The 21,208-nt window shown below is 44.2% G+C and overlaps 1 protein-coding gene across 3 annotated transcripts in view; it reads right to left on the minus strand.

The window, feature by feature from the left end:
- Positions 1–21,208, minus strand: part of VPS8 (VPS8 subunit of CORVET complex) — a 1,496,959-nt gene that overhangs the window by 902,221 nt on the left and 573,530 nt on the right. For all 3 annotated transcript variants that reach the window (XM_069225817.1, XM_069225815.1, XM_069225816.1), the window contains exon 24: positions 4,030–4,072. In XM_069225817.1, the coding sequence (XP_069081918.1) occupies positions 4,030–4,072 (43 nt within the window). The remainder of the gene's footprint in view (positions 1–4,029; positions 4,073–21,208) is intronic.

The raw sequence follows: 21,208 nt of genomic DNA on the forward strand, positions 1-21,208 counted from the left end.
TTATTATTAGGTGTATGTTTTTGTGTGCTGATATCTCCAGTTGGAGATATACCAATATAGCTTTAGAGTTGTAATAAAGAAACCGTTACTTTTACAACAAATGGTGTGACTCTTTCTTGTGAGCAGTTACTGACTGACTATTGAGGTAGTGCAAGTGCTTTACACTCCTCTTAGATAAGCTTTAGCTGCTCACCACAGCTACCCATAGAGAGCTTTTGCTATCTGGACACCTAAACACTATCACTAAGGGTTACCTGGACTCAGTATAGGGTGCCACACAATAGGTGTACACCATAAACTGAGCTGGCCTCCTAGAATCAACTGCTCAGTTTGGCTGCTCTGGTGTTCCGAGACCCCACCAGATGTTCTATACCCAGGAAAATGTCTTGACATTCCAGCCATGTCCATAGAAACAGAGCCTCCAGGCACAGGGTCTACGATCACCACCCCACCCTGTTTGTTGCAGTACCACATGGCAGTGGTGTTGTAAGTGAATGCCTAAACCAGATTTTCTTTGATGAATGGGAGGAAAACATTTAATTCAAAGCCAATCACTATCAACTACAAAAGGTAAAACTCTGTTGTTGGGTAAGGGGTGAGGGTGTTGAAACCCTACTCAAGCAACAGCCACAATCCTTGTCAGGGTGAATCACAAACAGTCACTACATTAACCTGTGTTTAACCCTCTGGTAGCTTGGTGCAAAAGGACTCAGGATTAATAAAGTATTAATGCAGGACACAAACAGCAACCAAGGGAAAATACAACACAAATAAAATCCCACACCAATTTAGAAAAAATTGATTAATCACTTGATACCTAAAAAACAAAAATCCAATCAGTAGAACTGGAGATGTGCAACTTTACAAATTTAAGGTGAGGATAGCACCTAAAAGAGCAAAGTACCACTTAAAGTCATCTGGTCACGTGAGTTCGCGTAGACAGCAATACAGTGCGGGCTGGATTTAGAGATCAGGTTAAGTCCTGCTGAAAGAGTTATATTTTAATGTCCAACCCTGGGAAGAAGACCCTGTTGGTGTTGTATGGGTGTAGAGAAATGGATTCCATTAACACACTTCGTCATTGAATGTTGTTACAAAAAGTAGTAGCTGACAAATCATATTTTACACCAGAACGATTGCCGCCTACTGAATTTGCCAAAAAGTACCACAGCTTTTGCACTTACTATCAAATCAGAGCACGGCAATCAACCGAAGAGAATTTAAATCTGAAAGAATGGGGTTGGTCTGAAAAAGATAATTTATTTCGGCCCACAATATGTGACTTGCCACCAGCTCCGGACTTATTATTGAATGTGATATGTTGTTCTTGCATAACACACTGTGCAACCATGATATGTAATTGCAAAAAGAATGTGATGCCCTGTTCTGCTACGTGTGGAGAGTGCCAAGTCATTTGGTGCTACAACTGTGTTACTAACAAATATGAAGACAGCAGCAGTGATGTAAATGATTGATTTTTGTTTGGGTGATCATATTCTTGGATTATCATGTTTTAGGGTTATCTGATGCAACTGTTTCTTCCTATGTCATTGTTTATGTTTTCTTAAAGAATATTTTAGATGTATTATTGCTATTCTGAAATATATTGCACATAAGGTCATTTTTTAATCTTTTTTTTAATAGAAATTTTTTTTTTCCATTGAAAGATCCATTTTCCTGGACAAAAAAAACCCCTCATCCATTATGGCATGGCCATCATTTTGAAATGTGATTTTCGGGGCTTTCCCGTAACACGATTTTGTCAGATTTTGGATATGTCCAACAGTACCTGGTCTCAGGTAGAAAAGAAAACTACTTACAACACTGCTGTTGCAATTTTGCCCAGGTTTGAGGATTATTTTTCATAGTGTGACTGGACTATAGTGTAATGTTATATATATATATTTTTTTTTTCACTGAAAAAAACCCAAAGGTTATGGAGACTTTAAAATTAGGAAATAGAATAAAGAAAAACATAGAAATTTGCTTTAAAAAACAAAGGTTACAGGGATGTTATAGTTAGCTCACATTTTAAACATACAAAACCATAGCAATTCAACTGTTGTAGTTAGAGTTACCTCAAGTAACTATAACTCGTGCCCTAAGGTAACTATAACTCCCGCCTCCGCCATGCACAGTTATATCTTCAATAATTTTACTGCAGATGTTATAGTGACATTATCAATAATGTTATAAAAAGCTGTCATGAGTGATGTAATTTGTGGGGTAATAGGCAGTGCATGGCGAGGGAGCGATTTATAGTTACCTTAGTGCACAATGTATAGTTATTGAGATAACTAACTATACAAGCTGGATTTAAGAACTTTGTCCGGGAGAGGTGGTGGTGCCCGGGGCGCAGGCGTGCCCAATGGTCCAGCATACATATTATTCAGTGCTTGGGGGAGGTCCCGGGATTGTGGGAAGGGGAGGTGGGGTGGTGCGGTGAAGGCTCCCCCATAATAATTTAGAAACATTTGCCCTGAGGAGGTGGCACTGCCCAGGGCGTAGGGGTGCTGCTTGGGCAACACCCCGCATACATACAAAAGCTGTGCCCCAGGGAGGTGGTGGTCCCTGGGGCTTTTATATGCCCTGGGTGTGGGCCTCCTAAAAAGCAGGTGTGGAAGGCCAGGCTTGCTTTTATTTTTTTATTTTTTAAATGGCAACATTCGCCAATAGTCATGATTTTTGCTGCATTTGTTAAAATGCTATTTAGCACTGAGGGTCCCTGGTTGAAGCGTTGGCAGCCAATCAGGTCACTGCAGAAGATCGTCCGTAGTCATCACAACCCTGGATTTGCAAATCTGAAATTCCTTTAATTTCTCCTAAACTTCTGAATGGATTTACACCAAATAAAGAAAAGGCTCATCTGCGGACCAAGAGCTACCTTTCTGCCAAATTTGGTGTAATTCTGCCCAGCAGTTACAGCTGCAGGTGTGTCTAAAGAGTCCATTGGAATTAACATGAGAAAAACACATTTTATAAACCCTCCCCTTTTTTCTCAGCCCCGTTCAATGTATCACCCATAAACTTTCCATGCACAACAAGAATCTAGGGAGCACTTTTTTAAGAAACTTTTGTGAAGATTCATCAAGTGGTGCCAAAGATATAGGCAAGTAAAAAAGAATGGGGTTGGGGAGGTAAAGGAATTTAAATTAAAAAATAAACACAAGCTTCCCACCTGCCCTGCAGCCAATCCTGATGCTGCACAGAGCAGCGTCAGGATTGGCTGGGAGCATCCAGCTAGGGCACTCCCAGGCAGACTGGGAGCCTGTGCAAGTTCTCTCCAGCCCAGCAACAGTGTTGCCAGGCTAGAGACAGCCTGCTGCGCATGTATGTTTGGCCGGCTGGAGCCGGCCGGCCAAACATACATGCGCAGTGAGGGGAGTGCACAGTGCACTCCTCACACTGCTTGTCATCCCATGGCCCTGCCCCTTTCACAAGGAAGGTACACAAAAAGTAGCTTATTGCTCCTTCCTTGTGAAAGGTTTGCACCTTCTGCTGCTAGCGGGGGCGAGGCTCCTCCGCCCAAGCGGAGGAGCCTCCACTGCTGTTTACGTACTGCATATGTGCAGAGGGATAAGAGGGATACAGTTTTAATGAAGATCCCATGATGGAGAAGCTGGCATTTCTATACAGTAACGTGCTGGCATACTTGCAATCTATAGCATTCCTTGCCTTTTATTTGCATTTATTTTCTCTCTCACCGAGTAGGAGATTTCTTTTGGAATCCTGAGCCACATTCCCCTTATGCTGTGTGTATTGCGCGACGGGGTGCAGGGTGGATATCCACTATTATGGAGGAGTCACAAGCTGTTCGATGTAACCCCAAATGCCACTTTCTCCCTCCCCCATCACTGGCCCCTTACAGCCTCACAGAAGCAAGCAAGTCAAGCGATTCAAGACCACAGATCGAAGGGATATTTTAGAATTTATTCTCCAACAACCTTGTTCTAGCCACTGAACAAGAAGCACAATAAATAGTGCAGAAAATAAATGTTTAAGTGCAGGTATATGTGGAAGTAATCTTACCTAATGTACACAAGAAGTTTGTTTCCCATGACAACATGTTCATCTAGAAAAGACAAGTAAGAAAACAGTATGACAGTTATACTGAAAATCTTTAATGGTAATCAAACATTATCTGTGTAAAAATTTGAGATAAAAAGTCATTTCAACGTGGGCATCAGAGAAAGTGAAATTAAACAAGCTTTGAAAAACCGGCTATGAGTGCTGTGACACTTCATTTTCAAAAAGGCTTTGGACACAGTGGCTTACAGCCCAGATCAGAGTAAAACAACAAATGTAAAGGAGAACATAATCACAACATGAGTCAGTAAACACAGTAAATGTTTAGGTCAGTGATGAGCTCTGTGTATCCTCTCATGAAATCTCTTGGCTATCTGATCTAAAGCTGATTTAAATTCTGCATTCTCACTGCAATTTCTACGTGCACAAAGCGCCTCTCCATAAGGAACACTGTTTTTCAAATTGGCCGGGTGAAAGCTGTCAGCGTGAAGGACAGTGTTGCCCACAGTAGGTTTTCTGTACATTCTGTTTTGCAACCTGCGATTCTGTACATAAATCTCCAGATCAATAAAATCCACTTGTGTCTCACTAATGCTACTGATAAAATTAAGGCTCAATCCATTCACACTGATCTTATCAATGAACAGTGTTGCACTCTCCTTGGGCTCCTTCCAAACAATAAAAAGTCTACTATAAACCTGGTCCAAAGGATGACGTTATTATATGACTCTTCAGATTAGTTGCTCCGGAGCACCTGCTTCTCCCACCAGCCCATTTGCAAATTAGCATAGCTGGGGGAGAAGAAGGTGCCCATCATGGTTAACTTTAATTTCCTGTACACCTGATATTGAATAAGAAATTATTATATTACTTACCCTATAAGCATCTGTTTGTGTCATGTACTGCTGTAGATTCACATGTTCTGCATACTTCTGCCATCGAGTGTTGGATTCAGAGTGGTGCAAGTTTTTTTTCTTCGAAGAAGTGTTCCGAGTCACTCGATCTCCTGACTCCTCCTCTCAGCAATATTGCGCATAGGCATTGACTCCTTTGTTAGACTGTTTTCATGCAGGCGGGTGAGAAAGGAGTGTAAGGAAGGAAAGTATGGAAAAAGATGTCCATGCAAAAAGTTTATACATATGTACAGATATATACAAATATAATGTAACTGGAACGGCCACAGGCATCTGGGGAGGAGGGAGGGTGCATGTGAATCTACTGCACTACATGTCACAAACAGATGCTTACAGAGTAAGTAACACAATCCGTTCGATGATGTGTGGCTGCAGATACATACACTGTAAAGCAGTCCATCCATAAGAGCCATAAAAGTGCTGGCTAGTCTGTAGGAGCAAAAACAACAAGTGATGGACGGAATGCTGAACAATGCAAACACTCACCCCCAGTCACAGATCTGGGTTTAATCCATCGTTCTTTTGCTCACCATGCCACCCCAGTTTGGACCCAGCCATATGCAAATCAGTCTTGACCCTGTTCCTCATGGGAACAGTCCAGACCGAACTGCCAAGCCAGGTCCTCACTGGACCGGAAACAAGCATCCTGAGACCGGTTTCGGGGTTTCACCCCTCATCAGCCAGGCTAGCTTGAATCCAGTGGCATGGGAAGCACGGGACCCACGTCTGGGTATACCCTTCCCACTTAGGGCGACAAAGCAAAAACAACAAGTGATGGACGGAATGCTGAACATTGTCAAACACTCACCCACAGTCATAGATCTGGGTTTAATCCATCGTTCTTTTGCTCACCATGCCACCCCAGTTTGGACCCAGCCATATGCAAATCAGTCTTGACCCTGTTCCTCATGGGAACAGTCCAGACCGAACTGCCAAGCCAGGTCCTCACTGGACCGGAAACAAGCATCCTGGGACCGGTTTCGGGGTTTCACCCCTCATCAGCCAGGCTAGCTTGAATCCAGTGGCATGGGAAGCACGGGACCCACGTCTGGGTATACCCTTCCCACTTAGGGCGACAAAGCAAAAACAACAAGTGATGGACGGAATGCTGAACATTGTCAAACACTCACCCCCAGTCATAGATCTGGGTTTAATCCATCGTTCTTTTGCTCACCATGCCACCCCAGTTTGGACCCAGCCATATGCAAATCAGTCTTGACCCTGTTCCTCATGGGAACAGTCCAGACCGAACTGCCAAGGAGGAGGAGCTGCAGTTGACTGGAAAAGTGGACGTAGCACAGCCTGACCTACACTGGCTTGCTGGTGTTCTAGCACATCCACACAGAAGTATTTTCTGAATGTGTGTGGTGTGGACCCTGTAGCTGCCTTACTAATGTCAGCTATAAGAATGTTTCCAAGAAAGGCCATAGTAGCACCCTTTTTAGAGTGAGTTCTACGGGTAACAGGTAACGGTCTTTTGGCCTTAGCATAACAAGTCTGTATACATTTATCTATCCATCTGTTTTTCATAAACTCTTTAGTTCTATCAGTGTAGAATATGAGTGCTCTCAACATTTAGTGTGTAGGGCTCCTTCAGCAACAGAGTCTGGTTGTAGGAAGAAGGCTGGCAGTTCAATGGAGTGGTTAATGCGAAACTGTGTACCACTTTAAGGAGAAATGTAAGTTAGTGTAAAGGACTGTTTTATCCCTATGAACCTGGAAGGACTCTTCCAAGGTCAGTGCCTGGAGCTCAGCCACACACCAGAGTGATGAGATGGCAACTAAGAAAGCCACCTTGCAGGAGAGGAACTGAAGTGGAAATTAATGGAGCAGTTCAAATGGGGGACCCATGAGTCTGGTAAGCACAATGTTAAGGTTCCACAATAGTGCGGGAAGTACCTTAGATGGTCTTACACATTTAAGCCCGTCCATGAAGGCCTTAATGAATGGGATTTTGAACAAGGAAATCTATTGTCTGTTCTGCAGATATGCAGCTATAGCTGTGAGATGTAGTTGAATGGAAGTGTAGGCTAGATTTGCTTTTTGTAAGTAAAGCAAATAACAGGCAATCTGTTGTACTGTAGCATTCATGGGGCAAAACGTTTGGGTTGGCAGTAGGAAACAAAACGTTTCCATTTTGCAATGTAGCAGGCCTACAGGTTTCCTTGAAAATGGCCATACATTCTACAGGCAAGCCTAAGTAGCCAAACTCTATGACCTCAGAAGCCTTATTGCAAGATTGAGAGACTTGGAGTCAGGGTGCCTGATTTGTCCTTGATTTTCAGTGAGAAGTTCTGGCCTCTTGAGGAGCTTCCCATGGGGGACTATTGAGGGATCCAGGAGTGTGGTGTACCAAGACTCCTGTGCCATGAGGAGACACAAGGTTCACGGTAATACATGTTTGCCTGATCCTCCGAATCAGAAATGGAATGAGAGGGAGAAGTGGAAAAGCATGGGCAAATATCCCTGACTAATTCGTCCACAGAGTGTTGCCCTTGGATAGAGGGTGAGGATTACAGGAGGCAAAGGTTGGGCATTTTGCATTTTCTGCTGTGGCGAAAGATCTATCTGAGGAGTTCCTCACTTCGAGAAGTATGAATGAAGGACTTGTGGGTGGAGCTCCTACTTGTGGACTTATTGCTGCACCCTGCTGAGCACGTCTGCAAAGGTGTTGTCTGTCCCAGGCAGGTACTCTGCCACTAAGTGAATATGGTAATTAAGGACCCACTTCCCTATGGTCTGAGAGAGTTGTGAGAGCTGAGAAGACCGAGTCTCCTCCAATTCTGTAAATAATACATGGCTATCAAGTTCTCTGTGCTGACTAAGACAAACTTGTCAGAAAGGTAAGGAGGGAATGTTTTCAGGGATAAGAATACTGCTTGAAGCTCCAGTTAATTTATATGTAATGACTGGAGGTTGGCAACCCAGAGGCCATCTACTGTCAGGTATTGGAGCCGAGCACCCTACCCTGTGATTAATGCATCTGTAGTCAGTGTGACTTGAGGCACAGGGTCTAGAAAGGGCTGCCCCTTCAAGAGACTGTTGGTGTTCCACCATTGCAGAGAATGGTGAGTTTGGCGGTCTAACAACACTAGATCTTCCAGGTGACCTTGTGACTGAGACTATTGGTGAGATAAACACTGTTAAAGGGGACGCACGTGTGGTCTGGCATGTGGAATGATGGCGATGCAGGATGCCATAATTCCCAAAAGATGCATTTTGGTCCTGTCTGTGTAAGTATGGTTTTCCTGAAATTGAGGGAGGAGGGTCTGAAAATTCTGGACGTGAGCTGGGTTTGGATATGCTATCCCTAACTAAGCATCCAAGATGGCCCCTGAGTAAGTTTGAACCTGTAGGGGCTGAGGGTGAGACTTGGAAATGTTGAGAGTGAAGTCCAAGTTGTGAAGGGGAAGCACTGTCAACTGAGTGTGTTGTTGACACAGTGTAACGTGCGGGCTTTGAAGTAGGGAAACACATGAACGTTTTGTCTCCTGAGGTGTGCGGCGTCTACTGCTAAGCATTTTGTGACCACTCTGGGAACAGTAGTGACTAAGTGGAGGACCTTGAACTAGTAGTGTTTGCCTGCAATAACAAATCTTAATTATTTGCAATGTGCAGGGTGCATTGGTGTCCTTTAGTCCTAGAGTTGTCATAAAGTTGCCTTGCTGTAGGAGCAGAATAACATCCTGAAGGGTGACCATATGGAAATTTTCCGATTTGATGTTTTTGTTTAGAGGCTTGAGGTCGAGTATTGGCCTGAGAGAGACATCCTTTTTGGAAATCAGGAAGTATAGGGAGTATACCCCTGTCCCTTGATGTTGTAGCACAACAGGCTCTATGGTCCCCTTGAGAAGAAGGGCTTGGATCACTTGTTTGAGAAGGGTTAAGTGCTCCTGAGAATGTCTGAGTGTGAGGGGGAATACTGGGAGGAGGGATGGCATGCTCCAGACAATAACTATGATGGATAATGGTGAGGACACATTGGTCCGTGGTCATGGTGTCTCATGTTAAATAGAAATGTTGGAGTCTTTCCCCGACAGGTGTTGGATGAGCTGGGGGAAGGTGGAGGTAGTCACTGCTTTGCAGTGGAGGAGGATCAGCGTGTGGTGGTGCTCTTTCTCCTTCCATTGTTGTTTGTACTTCTATAAGAGCTTCTGTCAAATTCTCTAGTATAGGTGGCTTGAGACTGTTGAGGGTGGGTAGACACCTCAAACGTGGATGATTTGCATAATCCCCTGAACCCAGGGTGACGAAAAGTGCCTCTTTGTGTAAGGGACTGGAGGGCACCCATGGCCTTAATAGTGTCTTGTGATTTTTTTCAGTTTTTCTAAGGTGTTTTCCACCTGGGGCCCAAATAGGTGCTCCTTGTCAAAAGGCATATTTAGGACTGTCAGCTGGTTCTCAGGTTTAAAACCTGAGCAACTAAGCCAAGCATGCCTCCAGAGGATGACACTGTTAATGCCATGAGCTGCTGTGTCTCTGGCGTCCAGGGCACACCTAATGGAATTATTAGAAATGACCTGCCCCTCTGCGACTATCTGCTGCCCCCTTTCACAATGCTTCTCAGGTAAGTATTGGAAGAGATCCTTCCAATGAGCCTTGTCGCACCAGGCTAGTAAAGCTGGGGAGTTGGCTTTACGCCAGTGGTTTGAGGCCTCTGCTGCCACTCTCTTGCCTGCAGCATCCATTTTCTTACTCTCCTTCTCAGAGGGGGAGAGTCCCAGTAGCCTGACTGCTTGCCAGCTTATGAGCTGTTGTAGTAACAATAGGGTCGGGTGGATCCTGTGACCTGATGTAGAGCGGGTCAGAGGGGGCTGCCATGTATTTTGTGTCTACCCTTGGTGTAATTACCATAGAGCGGTCAGGCTCCTAGAAAATATCATCTGCATGGCGAAGTATGCCAGGGAGCAAGGGGAGATATGATATGTTCCTGTGAGCAGACTTTAGTGTATCGAACAGGTAATCCTGCTTGATGGGGTCCTTCTGCAGCTTCACATTGTGGAATGCAGCTGCCCTGGTTACTAGCTGTTGGTAAGAGGTATTGTCATCAGGTGATTAGGGGCATGCTGTATAGATGTCAGGGGCATTAGAGGGAACAGGGTCAAGCTAATATGTGTCACAAGGGTCTGTGTCATCCTGAGGCCCCCCTGCACCCTTAGTGAAAAATAAAGGAGCAGGGTCGGGATCATATGTGTCCCAAGGGTCTGTGTCATCCTGAGCCCCCCGGAACCCCAGTGAAAAATAAAGGAGAACCCTGAGGTGTGTAATCCCCCAGTAAAGGTGAAGTGGGTGAATGGGGAGGGGAAGAAGGTGGAGGTGAAGATGGAGGCAGAGAAGTGGAGAAGTCCTGCATGGAGGGCTGGTAGCCTTGCCACTGATTTTCCTTTTAGCAGGAACATCCAAAGCCACCTGGAAAGAGAGTTTTCTCTTGGGGAGCAGAGGGGAGGAAGGAGTGGAAATAATATGACCTGTACCCTCCTGTATTTGGAGTTGGCGTTGACAAGCACCCATAGTTTCCAAAACTGACTCGAACAAAGAAAGTGTAGTGGAAGTCTGGCCAGAGACGTGCGTTCCCAAGGATTTCGGCTGCGTAGATCTTGGCACCAGAGGTTTTGGTCGATGTGGTCTGCTTGGCACCGAAGTGGAGGCTGAAGGCTGCTGGCTCGTTCCAGAAGTTCACACGGAAATAATCTCTTGATTCAAAGAAAAGAAGGTCAATGCTGAGGAGGCGGTCTTGGCCTTAATGGACGGTGAGGCAGTCAAAGCAGTATTTCAATGCCAACCATGGCCTAATGTCAGTGGCGGACCGTCGACAGCAAGGAGGGATGGAAAGCTTTTGGTGGCCAGGAAGGGCCACAGTACTCACGCTAGGTAAAAGTGATTTCAAGGCTTTTGATCTCCAACTGGACGTTCAAGTTGTCCTCACTAGAGAGGGCCTCCTCCTCCTGCGCAGGTTCTTCCTGAGCATGCTCCTCTCCGAAGATGTCCGGGTGTGGTGTCTTCTGGGCCATCTCCAGCCGACAAGCTCCCTGGTTTCAAAGAGTTTTCTTGGAGTGGAAGGACATACAGGCATCACAGTTGGCTTCATGATGATCCAGGGAGAGGCAGAGGTTGCCCACAAGATGCTGATCAGAGCTCTTCATAAACTGCATTTAACACCTCTGTCACTTTCCCAATTCTATACCTTAACACTTGCTGCAGACACATTGATTTCTGCAACAAGTGTCTTAAACCTTAAGCAGTTTCATGTCATGTTTTTGTTCCTTGCTGTCAATTTAATTGGAGGCAAACTGGCAAAGTTTAAATAAATAATGCACATAGTTTGGCAGACTATAGTATTACTGACAATGAACCTACCTCACGTGACAATCTCTCTCAAGATTGCACACCTCATGATGCCACCCCTCACTCCTACACACATTTCAAGGGTATTTTTTTACCAATTTCAGAGCTGGCACTGAAGTCAAATTGACTGGGCACTTGGTGTGGTGGAACTTTACACCCCGTAGAATGTCCACTTGGTACGTCCTGGTAGTTAGCAAGGAATTCAAGGACACAGGGTGCACCTTAAAGTTGTACTCTGTGTGCACTGACTACTGTGAATGAGCTAAGGCTGTGCGCACAGTTCTCTGATCAGAACATTCAGTGCAGCGCATGGTATCCAAGGGAGTGACTGTTGTACAGTTAACTGAACCATTTTAGTTGCTTCAACCATTTTAGGTGCTTTGTAACCATGACATACTTTCAATTGAATTGTTTGAGGGAACAATATAGCGATATAGATGTGTGGGTAATGCCTCTTCTTTTAGAGCCTTTGATCTTCTAAATATCTTCATTCATGCTCTCCATCGGCTGCTACATTTTACCAGTCCGGTTGCACCATTAAGCAATTACATTTGTGGTAGGTACGAAAGAAAAGATTCAAAATCAAAAATTAAAGCATCAGCAAAGTTTTCATGACAATAAGCCACTGTGATTAGCATTCAGAAATGCTGTGTGTTAAATGCAGGGCGCATGTTCCTAGTCTTGTTAAGCGCCTTTTCCATGTAGCTGCAGATAGTAAAGCCCTTATAGTAGTTTAATCTATATAGGATGCATGGAGACACCCCCAGAACACAGACAGGAACAGGATTAGTCAGGGCATTTATCCTGGATGGCGATCTTGAGAAGAACCAATAGGCTGTTCATACGATACTGAGTTGAAGTATGTTGCGTAGCAAGTTACTTAATGGAGCATGGAAAATATCACATCAAAGAGGTGGACAGTTCCATTTTAAGAGTTATTCAGAGAAGGAATACCAAGAACACAATCTGAAGCCTGGAAATGAAATTGAAAGAGCCAACATGGTGAATCACGGGAAGCTCAGTACACCGACAAGTAGATATGCAAAGTAATGCATTTCAAACAGGCAGGCTGAAGAATGCCAAGACACAGAAAGCAGCTGGAAAGAGGTTACTGTCACTATACAGAATATGCCCCATCTACTTTGGATGAACAAGGGGTCTACTGATCAACAAGAAGGGGGGTAGATAACTAGACATCTACAGTGGGAGATCACCAGAATAAACAGACTGGGAGATGTGATATGTGAGTGTCCTATGCTCTTTTGCAGATATCCAAGAGTTTAACCTCCAAATAAGCCCATTTTCCTGGTACTTCCAACAGTGTCATGCAATCACTGCAAATATAACTGATTTAGCTGAACTCACTGAGCTCAAGCAATTGGAGGCTATGCTGATTGATAGGAACTAAGAGCATAAATATTCCAAACATACCGCTGACTGGTAATTAACACCCAAGATTCCTTTGACAGGCGGAGATGGGCATGACAGAGGGACATTGGGAATCTGACAAATGATGAATGACAGGGTGCAAGAATGGCCCCATATGAACCAGTTTTACCACTACAGTTCAGAGTGATTCAATTAAATATTTTACATCACAAATAGCTCACCCATGCAAGGCTCAGGAGATGTGGTCAGATTACTTCCCTGCTAGGCCTTAGTTCTAAATACCAGACCGGAATCTCATCCATACAATTGTAAAATACATTCAGTTGCTTTTAAGAAGGTGTTCATCACATACTGGGATAAGGGTCGATGCTAGTGGAAGACTCGAAACTTGCACTGTTGCACATAATAATAGCTATGTCCTGAAACCGATACAAACTGCCACTGTTATGGGTTGGTTTACTTATCACAAAAAGAAACATTAACAAGTTAAGGAATAGGTTGAGACCCATCTCTGCAAATGTGAACAACTATATGACCTTAGAAATCCTGTTACATGGAGGAAGAGCATGTCTGCATTAACACCAAAAAGAAAAGTGGTGACTGGTGCCAGCAGGAGACCAGAGTAAGGGTGTTGGCATGGAAGACATGACTGAATGGGGACACCAGGAATGAGGGTTTCTCGTGCCCAACTGCTTGGCTGTCATCGTTAGTAAGAGGTTAAATGTTTTTAGCAAAATATTGTGAATTCCATTCTATTTTTCTGCAAATGGCAATGAAAAAAAACAATCTGTACATATGTTTTGCATAGTATATTTGATTTGTACACATCCATCCATGAACAAAACTTTGAATACTAATAAGTTCAACTTTATAATCCATGGCAGATTTGTGAAAATCCACTTCCCTGAGTACTGACCCTGACACTTGAAGATAAGTAATAGTTGTGGAAAATAGACGGAAACAGGGTTACAGAGGATTAACCCAGGATGGAACATGATTTGGCTTAGGGTGATTCAAGAAGATAAACACAATCAGCACACTCTCAATGGATCAGACAGTGGAATTGCTGTGGCTGGCCTAACACGAAATATGCCATTCTCTGAAACACGCATGTTGGTCAATGGGAAGAAAGTATAAAGTGGCAAAAATGCTTCCAACAAATTAATTCTCAGAAGAAGTCAAATGTGAGCTTTCAGAATCTGCTCCTGTGACCTGATAAGATGTATCTTTACACTCAAGTTCATAAAAAACACCTTTGGTTGGCTTAACTGGAAAGAAAAAAAGAGGAGTTTTTTGTTGAGAGAATCCAGGTTTACAAAGTTCATTGTTGCTGCTTTCAACAATTACACTTGTTTTACTTGAGCTATGAATATTTAATTGGTAACCAGTCACTAACAAGTTGGACAGGAGGGCTTTGTCTCAAATGCATGCTTATTTGACTCAAGATTGAGGAATTTATTGCAAAAACTGTGTGGACAAACAAATTAGGCAGGCTGGGCCTCAGTCATAAATATTTGCAAACTGTACAGCAGCCAGAAAAAGAAAAAAGCATAGGGAGATTAAACCAGTGTTTGGCTTCAATTTGTCAAAAGGATCCGAAATCTGGGCATGGTAAAGCGTGGACTCAGTCAGATGCTCCTCTTTGTTGTGGGCCCTGAACAAGGCCTCTACTGATTGGCGGCACGTTGTGTAAGGGCTCTGCAAACCAGGACAATCAGTGGTATAACAGACACACTGTCACTGGGTGTGGTAAGAGCATAAGACCCCGTGCGGTCTATGACCAGTAACTTTATCACCTCTGACCACGCCTGGTCAGAGGGTGAATGCTAAGAATGAATGCATTGTGAATGCATCAACAGGACGCTGATGTAATTCCTTTGTGGCTCACTTCACTCTCCTGAGATCCCTACCCCGGGCCGGACTTTTTGGCGAATTACACAGATGGGACTATTCAGAACTCCAGATTTGACTGCGGCGTTTGCAACACCCATTGCAGACCTAGTTTGCTTCTTTGCCTGGTGCAAAGCGGGTGAGGAACTTTGAAGTGAGTCACCCTGAGAAACTGTTCGGCACCGGGGAGCGGCCCTTCACTGGTTGCCGCCGTGGTCATTTTGTGGATGCGCACATTCTTTGAAGAGCTTGATGCCACTGGGTGCTCTGCCATTTCCCACTGATGATTGGCATGGGGGGCTGCTCGGGAGGAGCTCGCCCTTCCACCTTGCGGATGCGGAACACACAGGGCCTTGCGGGCTTACCTGGTGTTCCCTCCAGGAGTAAGCAATCGCACAGAATGGTGAGATGCAGTGCCCCAAGAGAACAGAACCCCAAGAAAAAGTTGATCCCTCCAGCTCTCGCTCCCATGGCCCGGCCGAAACCTGAAGACCTGCCGTGGGGCCACAGAAAGATTCTTGAAGATTGCAAGAAGCCCTGGAGAGTGGAGCTCCCCCGTCGAGAATACCAGCAAATAAATGACCAATTCTGAGGTAATGGGCTTGCCAACATCTGTTTTGACTATTATATTGCACGCGGATTCTATATAACTACACCGTTGCCTCATTCAGAGGGCCCCCATCGCTTCGACTCACTGGAGACTGCTATGACCAAAAAGGGGGTCCTGAACTGAACTGTCCTCTCTAAGCTCAAGATTATATAAGGTGAGAGGAACTGCCTTTGAACCCCAATTTTCTCCCCACCTGAAGGCTTGCCTGGGGGAATCAGCACATCTGACTCAACTTCTGGTCAGAGTTTTATTCTCCTGCTCTGGGAACTTCATAAACTGTGAGATCGGATTTGGTGACCCTCTAAACTTGGCAGGCCAATCATGGTATTATCAAAAACAAAGGTCATCCAATATAGGGAAGCGCTGATGGCTCAAGCACAAGTTCTGCCAGCTTCTTCTCGCTACAGTGCATATTCTGACCACCCCCACCAGTTGTTGACTGACTTTCATATTTTAATGTCCAAAAGGAAATGACATCCCTCCATCAAGAGACCAACAAATCCATTGCTGAGCTGGACCAACATCTTCACAAATTAGAGTCACTTAGATCAACTTGAGGCCTTGGTGGTTGAGCGACACCATGAGCAGGATGCACTGTTTGAGAAATTGGCTGCTCTTCAGTGAACCCAACAAACCCTTATTAGGAAGACTGATGAGGGTGACACAACCCCCTACGTATTAAAGGAATCAGCTCATCTATTTCTGACTACAAGCTCCTAAATTATAGTCATCTCTTCCGCTCTCTCTTTTCGTCCCCTGCAGATCTGGAAATATTGTTGGATCACACCCATAGGGTGCAGGTTAACTTTCAACGAAAGCAGTTTTACTCCTCATTTTATAAATAGAAAGAGGAGATTTTTCAAGCCTCTCAAAAACAGGGCCCCATTGACTACAAAAGTGACACTATACACATCTATCACGATATCTCGGTCTATACCCTAGCGAAACGGAAGTAATTTAAAAGGGCAAGAAACCATCTACCTGAACAACATACGCCATACAGGTGATGGTTCTTCTTGTGTCTTCTCATTATTATCCAGGCATGCGATGCACGGCGTACACCCCGAAAGAGGCTGCAACCTTCCTCCACCTTCAGACTGATACTCCTCCTTCCTCTTCTCACCAGGACACTCTGAACAGGAAACCGACTAGACAGTGGAGAACCCAACGAACTCCAAAATGGCAACAAGTGACATGTAAACTTGTTTGTCAAGAGGGCGATACATGCCCCGAAGGAAAGACTGACGACGAGTAAGGCCAAGGTTCTCCCCTATGACTCTGTTATGATCAACTAGGCCCTGGTGAGACTTATCTTCCTTTAATTCTGTGTTTCATGAGTTCTAGCCTGAGGGCTCATATGTGAGCTGCCCTCCCTCTTCTGGAAGTAGGTTTTGTTTACTAGTTCCTTTTTTTGTTTTTTTAAAAGGTTGCCTCCAATTGATATGGATGCTCTTGAGACTTGTACTGTCGGAACCAATTCTTTCTCCAGTTGCAATTGTATTGTTAGTATGTATTGTTATGGTTTTTCTATTTTGACAGGGCAACTAATGCTTTTCTTATTGTTTGCTCTATGTGGGAATTAGGGTGCTCCTTTTGCTCCCCACCCCCCATTGTAGAGCCATAGTTCCACTAAATGTCCTGTTTTTACCTCCAAATCACTATAGTGGGATGCTCTGTTTTCAAACATTTTATTTACCCCCCCCCCCATAGGCATTATGAGTATCTTTAAATTCTTGACCCAAAATATACAAGGGCTGAACTCCTACATGAAGAGATGAGCATTATTGAAATGGCTTAATGCCAAGGAAGTGGTGGTGGCCTTCATCATACTGAAGTATGTGGATCTATTTACAGACCTACTTCCTACAATCTCACTACCCGAGCAAGTTGAAGGAAGAGGATGTTGCTAATCTACTCTGCAGGGGGATCCGCTTTCAGGAAGAATTCACATTTCAGGATGACAATGGAAGATTGCTCATCGTGAGGGGGCAGCTAGAGGATCAAATGGTCATACTGGCTGTCAACTATGGGCCACTGGATCGAGAGCTACAATTCTACACTACCATCTTTAAACACAAGGCGGACCTAATGTCTGGACAACTACTATTGGGAGGGGATTACAATATCATTCTCAATCCACATCTAGATCGCATCCACACAAGAGGAGACTGATTGTCCCCATGTGCTGCTCTGAAGGGGATCTGGGATCTTCACCTGATTGAGATATGGAGAGCACATCACCCAACTGTCTGGGATTACACATTCTTCTCTAATGCACATAGAACCTCCTCCAGACTGGAAAGTTTTCTCATCCAACAGTCCCCAAGTTTCGAAATGACAGTTGAATAGACACTCTGGTCTTATTAGACCACGCCCCAGTCACAGTGATGTAGGCCTTGATCCCCTTTGTCTCTCCTGCACAATGACAATGGCGCATGAATGAGATCGCTTTCCAAGATCTCCGAATTAGACATGCCATTGGGGAAAGTACTCAATCACTACTTTGAGGGGAGTGATGAACTCTCCAGTTCCCTTGCGTTTAGGCGGAATGCTGCCAAGGCAGTGATGCGCGGAGAACTCATATCCCTCAGGGATTTTTAAACAGAACGCATCTCACAAACTTGATCTAGAGGCCCAGATATGTGTGCAAAAGCTGGCCATACATGCTCTGGTTAATGGAATGCTTATAAGGCCTTACTTAAAGTCAGGTGGTAACTTGAGCAGATACTGCTGCAGGAATTTATTTATCATGAAAACATATATCATGAGAAGGGAAATAAGGCAGGGTGGTTACTAGTCTATAAACTCTGGAATGGGATTCCTTCAATTACTCTTTCCCTAGGAGGTGCAATCACTCAAACACAAGATATAATCCGGGACTTTTATGAGTATTGCCAGACTATGCCATAGAATCATCAGAGGGGGATCCAGGTGACGTGTCAGTCTTGAGTCTTCTACCCTGAATTGCTTCATCGTTTAGAACATATAATCCCCCTTTAGCCCTCCCCAATGTCATATCAGCAATTTCCTTTTTTCCTAGCAATAACTCCTGCGCCATGATGGCTTTCCCAACTCATTTTATAAAACCTTCAGAGATAGATTGCCTACACCCCTAGCTCAGGAGCTTAACTCTTTCCTCCCTTCTGATGTAATTACCAATTCCATGACAGAATTACAGATGGTACTGTTACTGCAACCTAATAGGAATCTATACAACAGCAATTCTTATTGCCTGGTATCTCTTTTAAGTTCAGACTCTAAAATATACACTAAAATTCTATGTACAAGGCTGGAGCACATGCGGGCTCAGTTGATTCAGCCAACACAAGCATGGCTCCTCTATGACAGGCAGACGGTAACAATATTCGACTGGCTGATAAGCTGTGACAAATGGCAAAAGATACAAATACTCCCAAGATCCTTCTCTCCTTAGAAGCCAAGAAGGATTCTGACCAGCTAAGTTGGTGCTACATGGTCAGAGTTCTGAGTAGAATGCTCCGCAGCCCTCACATTAAAGGTCATTATGTTAACAGGTGCCGGTGCATAGAATTGAATGCACGAGGCAACTGGAAGGGATTGTGAGGTAATGGAATGTTGGGGTGGAAGAGGAAGGAAGAAACTGTTATGGGAGGCTACCGGGGCGGTCGTGTACATTGTTGCTAAATAAACTTACTGTAGAAATCCATGCAGTGAGGCGTCATCATTTATTGAAAGGCAACATTTCACCATATTTTAACCAATTTTGTCAAATCTTCTACTAAACTGAATATCAAAAATCATTTCAGCACACAGATTTCATTTGGTAGGGGTACCCCACCTGGACTGCCCCCTTTCCCACAAGATTTTTGGCCTTGGGGGTCTGGAGCCTTTGGTGTGGAAGACTGACAATAATCCTAAAATAAAGGGCTTGTAAATTGGCACTTCCACATATAAAATGGTGTTATTGGCAGATGACGAATTTGATAATTTTCCCGAATTTATGGATTCAAAATCAACTATTCCAAGTATGTCGCTCTCAAGCTCCCAGAGTGTACATCCGGGGCGCAACTCTAAAAGCCAGACATGATATAACTCGGTTTTCCTCGTCCCTTGACCACCTAGGCTTTACCCTCAAACCCAGAAATGGAAGATCTGTATGCGGCCAATATTCCTTTCTTCTGGACACCCTCTTTAAAGAGCTTTATCAGTGGGGAAAGCTGGAACGTTAATGTTTTAGTAGGGTGGCCTCCATTACAATTAATTTCCTACCTCCAATTACTCTACACTGTTTGGATGCTTCCACTGTTAATACCACAAGACAATGCACCTTTTTTGCAATAAGCTCCTGCTTTTTATGTGGGATGGGAAAACCCCAAGGGCTTCCAACAAAATAATGTGTAGGCACAGGTCAGAGGGTGGTTTAGGCTTTACACAGATCAATCGTTATATTCGCACTGCTCAGCTTCACCCTCTATAGGATCCTACCAATCTTAATACTGAGAGCTTTATGCATGTGCTGAGGTTCACTTTGCTGTTCAATCAAACCACACATTACTTTTGTCTTCCTCAGTGATACCATTATTTTGCCTCCCTCCTGCCCTCAAATTGCATCACTCAAACACATTGGCCAGCGTCTGAAGCTCAGAGTTAACAACTTTTCATTACCTGATGATGTCTGTCCTAAATAACCTTGATTTCCTCCAGGTTTTGCAGGATAAGGACATTTGTAAATGGTTCAATGACCGGAGAGATATGTTTTCCGATCTCTACACCAAAGGTAAACTCCTCTCTTCTAGCGCGCTAGAGAATTAGCAGTCTCACTTGAAGAAACCTCATGCTTACATACTTGGATGCAGACCGCGATCTCATCTATTTGTGCTACCTACAGTTATAAACAGAGTGCTGGCACTGCAATACCAATTGAGGCACAATGGCTCACATGTGGTGGCTCTGAACCCAAGGTTAGTCATTATGGAAAGAGATACTGCAGCAGATTAAGGTCATCACAAATACTACATTACATAAGGACCTTACTACATTATTGCTAGGTGGTACATGTGATCATTCAGGGTACCCATTAACGTCTCCAGGAGGCTGAATTCTCACTTAGTTTTTTCTGGCTGAACGCATCTCAATTGCTCAACAGTGACGAGCTCAGGCACCTGCAACAATTCAAATGTGGTGGCCCATATTGACAGCAAAAGTAAGTGACAAAATCCCTAAGTCTGAGAAAACATGGGCCCCATTCTGTGCATTCATGAAAGCTCAGAGTGGGACTGGTGTCGGACCTGCCTGCCTTTTAAAACTTATTCATGCTTTGGGTCTTTGTGACCCGAGCTCCCCGGAAGACTCTTGACTGGGAAGATGAACCCACAACCGACTAATCATGATCCAGATATCTGCAGTGGGAGAGAATGATGGATTCTCAGATTATTTTCCTTTTGCTTTTGAGGGTAGATGATGTGGGTCGGGAGAAGGGAGACTAACCATGGGCAGTCGGAGATGAGGGAAGACTTTATAAATCAAGGTACACACATGATCTGCTATTTCAATGTTAGTACTACACTTGGGAAGTTGCACTGTCGACTTTTTCTTTCCTTTTTCCTTTTTCCTTATTTTTACACACCCTTTCTTATTGTCTCTACAGTTTAAACCATTGCCAACGTTTTTAAATGCATAGGTGATCAATGCTTTGTCTATCAGTTGTTGTTGATCTAAATGCATATTGTTTTTTACGATCTCTTACTCAGTGGTTTAACAAAACTTCAGGGGCCTCCTGCAAAATACAGGGAGGGCCCCCCACTCTCAGGACTCAGTCAGAAGCTCTTAGGCCAGGGGCCTGCCACCCGTGCAGAGGGGCCCCCAGGAGCTCAACCCCACCCTGCAGGGGCTAATGTTACACCACTGCTCTTACTTGAGCTCAACTAATGGACACTACTGACTAACTTACTAGCATCTGCAGTAGAATGACTGAGGAGAGCTGCAATGTACTTTTGCTCGAAGTTCATATCACGTGCTGTTTAATTAGTGGCCATAATCGGTGGTCCAAATGGTA

This window comes from Pleurodeles waltl, chromosome 3_1 (assembly GCF_031143425.1).
Source record: "Pleurodeles waltl isolate 20211129_DDA chromosome 3_1, aPleWal1.hap1.20221129, whole genome shotgun sequence".
Taxonomy (NCBI): Eukaryota; Metazoa; Chordata; class Amphibia; order Caudata; family Salamandridae; genus Pleurodeles; species Pleurodeles waltl.